Source organism: Syngnathoides biaculeatus, chromosome 6 (genome assembly GCF_019802595.1).
Source record: "Syngnathoides biaculeatus isolate LvHL_M chromosome 6, ASM1980259v1, whole genome shotgun sequence".
Lineage (NCBI taxonomy): Eukaryota > Metazoa > Chordata > Actinopteri > Syngnathiformes > Syngnathidae > Syngnathoides > Syngnathoides biaculeatus.
This window is the reverse complement of record NC_084645.1, coordinates 19,701,520-19,706,106: the sequence shown is the minus strand read 5'-3', so window position 1 is coordinate 19,706,106 and position 4,587 is coordinate 19,701,520. Positions and strand designations below refer to the sequence as shown.

The following is a 4,587-nucleotide window of genomic DNA, read 5'->3' as shown; positions in this document are numbered from 1 at the left end:
ACCTTCCCCATTGGTTGAAACACTTCACTGGAATTGTGTGATTGGACGTTCTCGCCTAACGTCGAGCGGTTTAAAGTCCCGCCCCCTTAAGGGATTGGTCCCTGCCGTGCTGCATTCAGGTAACATTGGAAAGGGTGGGATTTCGGTGCTACCTGTTCCATTCCTGACTTCCGTCGGGATTTCTGCTATCAAAGCTTTCATGGTTATCCTTCACACGTCAAAGTAATGATTTTTCCATCAATTATTCAGCAAAAAAAAAAAAAAAAATCGATGGCATTGGGTTGATAACTTTGTGTTAAAGTGCGTGTGGCACCACAAGCTTCCAGCAGGTCTTCATCTTCTGGACTGGACGTCAGAGGCTTAATTTGGCCTCCGGTGCCGCTCCAGCCCGAAACGAGGACGTCCACCCGCATGGCACCCGAAGGCAAACTCGGCTGTGGAGATGAATCGCACGAGGTGTCAAGTAGGAGCCGGGACCTTCATGTATCGTGACCCTTGACCTTGCTTGCACCCCCTGTGTCAAGTGCAGGTCAAATATTTTGCATTCGATGAAAACGTGAGGGAATCTTAAATGAATTTTCTGTCTCAGATTAAATGCGCTGTTGCCAGGTGCCGCTCTTCCTTCTATAAATACGACTACTGCCACTCTTAGTAATTAAAGAAAAGAAAAAGAAAAAGACGAGCCGTGTTGCTCACGTGCTCGCGGTCACGTTTCGGGTAAGCGGGCCGCTTCCGAACTTCTTGGCACCTCCAACCTCAGCATTTTGCAAAAATTCAGAATACTGAAAGTTTGCTTTCAGTTCGTCTGTTTGTTGTTGCCTCCAAGAATAGCCTTCAGCAAACTTTGGCCATTAACGAAGTCAACAAAATAAAAGCAGTGTCATTTTATATCAAGCACATGAGCCAAAAGTTGACATTTTTAAGTGTGAGGACGTTTCAAAGAAATGTGTTTTTGTCAACAGGGCCGCTGTCCTTGTGAAAAAGGAGCGAGAAAAAAAGCAGACGTGGCCGGCCGCCACCTTTCAATTCAATTTATTATTCCCGGTATAAAAAGCGTTGGTGAGGGGACCGTTGCAAATATGAAATGGATTTTAGGATCCCACCGCCCAGTCAAATGGCGTAGCACCATGTCAATTGTTTTGTTTTTTTCAACTTTCAGTTCAAGGATGCCTCCCAGCGGGCGGGGCGGCGCTCACAAACTGCGACACGAAGGTCACGGCCTGCTCCAGGTCGTCGGTCAGCTCGTCCGGTAGCGACAACGCCGCCGACGTCAGCTTGCGCGTGACGTCCAGAATCCTGCGGACGGAATCGGAGACGTCCTCAGACCCGATTGGATTCCAACTTTGTCGTCATGATGCGTAAAAAGCAAGAAAATGGTGGCGACGGCGAGCCGTCAGGGCTGAGAATGGCCGCGAATATTTATTGCATGAGATCACGTTGACTTCATTTTGGAGTCTTTCTCTTGGGTGTGGAGGTTAGCGTGACTATTTGTCCAATCAGATGCCACGTCGGCGGCAAAGTTATGAAATTACTTGTGTTAGCGTCATTCGCTTCACTTCCCTCATGGGCGTCGTCGTGTCAAGACAAATTGACCACACGTTCGTCAGCATCTATTTACATTTTTTTTTCTGTTTTCAAATCTCTTTTTTGGACAGAACGTCCGAGTGCACCGTTGATGCATTGAGTCCAAATAATTCAAAATGCTGCAAATATGTAACGAATTTCGGGCACTTTGAGAAAGTCACTGAAGGAGTTCCTTCCACTTTCCGACCCGGAATCGCGACCAAGTCGTCTTCCGAACGCGGCGTGCGTGCCTACAGCTGCCTGGGACACACGACGAACTCGGCAGCGCATCAAATCGATTGAGGGCGTGCGCCGGTGCAAATTTCACTTACTTTACTGGAGGAGGAAGAAAAGATTGATTGGACAAAATGTCCACGCGTGCAGCGGTGATCACGCCAAATCAAATGCTTCCAAATGTAGTTTTTGGCGACATTGACTTCGCGCGAGCCTCGAAGGGGCCGCCTCGAAGCTGCGCGTGTCGGTTTTTCAACTCACCAGCGGACGTAAGCGGCCGGCAGCTGAGCTTGTTGCCTGGAACCTTCGTCCGGCACAAGAGATTCTTTCATGCGCTTGAAGTTGGCCTCGATGTCCTTCTTGGTCTCGGAGAAGACGTCCACGCCTCGGAAGGAGCTGACGACTTGCTGCGCCCGAAATGAAAAGGTGTCCATTTGTCAAGAGCGAGCCGCTTTCGAGTGAGGGCGGGCAAGAGCTGCGACGTACGTAAATGACGGAGAGTTGGTGGGCGACGTATTTGTGGCTTCCCAAGTGCCTGACGTCCTCCTCCAGCTGCTGACTCAGCACCAGCAGCTGATTCACTTTGGCGATGTGCGCAAAGTAGCCTGCAAAGCCAAAGTCAACCTGCGGCGGCGCCGTTCGGGTTCAGCGGCCCGTCCGTCGCCCGCCGTTTTCAAAAGCAAACAAATTGAGGAGGCGCACGGAAAAGAACGTCGGGCCTTTTCACGCGGCGCCGAAACCTTACCGTCCATCGGCGGCCTCTCCAGCATGTCCGCCGGGCTGCCTTGAATGACGAACACCTCCACGCGCGGAAACATGGCCGACAGCCCCACCGCGTCCAGGTAGTCCTACGTGGGCGGCACGGAGACCACTCGACGGTTGAGAAGCGCGGACGTGGCGAACGGCCTTAAATACCAAAACGCGCTGCCGGCGGTTGGAATATTTGCAGAGGAGCGATCGGGTCGTCCCAGACTGAGAGAACGACCTCCGACCTCCGACCCGCCCACGGCTGAGCGCCACACGCTTTACCTCCAGCTGCGGCTTTGGCTTCGGTAGATGTTCGAGGCACTGCAGCATCTGCTCCAGAATCTTCGATCCTGGAAGACGAGAGTGCGTACGTTGAAATACCGCGACAGTACTACTGAAGAATATTCCCGGGTACTGCTGAGCCTGACCGTGAGCCTGGAAGGTGTCGGACTCCTCCGGACTGCAGCCTTGTCGCAACTGCTCCTGGAACTGACACAGCGATGGAAAGGTTTCTTTTTCAGCCTGGAGGGTAAGCTCCAAAAGCAACTTGCGATGTGGGGGCGCAATCCAATGAGACGTGTGCAAAAGAATCAAACCTTCACCTTTGCGTCGACATTTGCAAACTGCCGTTTGAGTACAAAAATCTGAGTTTGAACAAACCTTTTGGAAAAATGTCACACAATCCAGCAACGTTGCAACACGTTTTTATACATGTAGGAAAAGTATGAATGTTCAATAATTTGATGTCCGATTTCGCGTGGTGTTCCTTGTTCAGAGCACAGGTGTCAAACTCAAAGCCAGGGAAGGGGGGTCAGCCCCCACCCCGAATGTAATGTGGCCGTGAAAGCAAATCAAGTGCATTGATTTTCTTGTCAATTGGAAAGTTTCTCGACATTTCTTCACGTTGCAATTCTACCCTAAAAATGTATTACTCATCCATCTTTTAAAAGAAGTGCAATAACAGTGGAACGATTACTTAGCTTCTGATTCCAAAACCAGGTTTAGCTTCTGTTTGTGTTGTTATTTTTCGCATGTACCACGAATCGGTGTCAGTTGTGGGTGAACGGCGTCCGCATCGTTCAAATGTAACGCTGCCCGGAGTTACGATACAGTAGCGATACTTGGGCGCTGTTCGAAGAGGTCCGGCCCGGAAGCTGGAAAAGCTCATTTTCAATTTCTATTTGCTGTATCGCGCGAAAATAACGGAAAGTGTGTTGAAGTCCGGCCGCTGAACCGCGCGACGTCGCACGACCACCTGAGACGCGAGCGTGACGTCGGCAGTGCTGCGTTCACGGCGCTACCTCCTGCATCTGCGCCCTGATGAGGAGGTCCAGCTGCCCACAGAGGCAAAGCATCTCCACGGCCACCTGTTCCGGACTCAGCTGGAGCGGCGTCACGGTTCTCTTCACCTGCAGCTCCACTAAGCGCGCACTCACGCACCAAACAATATGCGTCAAAAACACTCAAAACAGATCAACAAAAACAAACACACAAAAAAAAAAAGCGTTGGCTGACCTTTAAACGCGTCGGGGTAGACGCACGGCAGACAAAGCGGCTCCGATGAGCTTGCTGCCATCTCCAAAATCACTTGCGTGCAAATCCATCAAAATCCACGTCGAGCAAAAGTGGAGGCGCGAGGGCGGCCATGGGGGAGGGGGTGCCGGTCGGGACGGCGGGCTCGGGAAAGTCCCCGCTTTACCGGTCGGAGAGGTGTCGCGAGCGGCGGTCGGACGCATCCACCCCCACCACCCCCAAAGCCCGCTTCCCCCCACGCCCTGCCGGTACCAGCCGCAGTCTGTCAGTTGGGGCCGTGAACGCCCCTCCACGCTCGCAATGACGTCATGCTAAGGAGGGGGGGGGGGCAAACGTTTTTTTTTTTTTTATATATATATATATATGCACAACGATGGATAGAGTACGCTTGCTACGGTATACTCGACAGTTTTTTTTTTTTTTACATGATTATTATTGTAATGCGTTAATCAAAATACTGCAAATGACTTCTCATCCATTTTGTGAGCCGCCGCAGCCAATCGCAGCTGT

At 51.3% G+C, this 4,587-nt stretch overlaps 1 protein-coding gene across 3 annotated transcripts; it reads right to left on the bottom strand.

Annotated features, from left to right (window-relative positions):
- Window positions 1–1,016: 1,016 nt before the first annotated feature.
- Window positions 1,017–4,382, bottom strand: si:ch211-218d20.15 (uncharacterized). 3 transcript variants are annotated; one of them, XM_061823780.1, is made up of 8 exons: window positions 4,060–4,382; window positions 3,846–3,964; window positions 2,973–3,033; window positions 2,827–2,894; window positions 2,543–2,645; window positions 2,284–2,402; window positions 2,059–2,204; window positions 1,017–1,296 (listed from the first exon to the last, which is right to left on the bottom strand). In XM_061823780.1, the coding sequence occupies exons 1-8, from the start codon at window positions 4,118–4,120 to the stop codon at window positions 1,161–1,163; spliced, it is 813 nt and encodes a 270-aa protein (XP_061679764.1). In that variant the 5' UTR covers window positions 4,121–4,382; the 3' UTR covers window positions 1,017–1,160. The 3 variants fall into 3 exon arrangements, with proteins under 3 accessions (XP_061679764.1, XP_061679766.1, XP_061679765.1); XM_061823782.1 differs by having other exon boundaries at window positions 3,846–3,975; window positions 4,060–4,381; XM_061823781.1 differs by lacking the exons at window positions 3,846–3,964; window positions 4,060–4,382 and adding an exon at window positions 3,582–3,789 and having other exon boundaries at window positions 2,284–2,421.
- Between the last annotated feature and the right edge of the window lie 205 nt (window positions 4,383–4,587).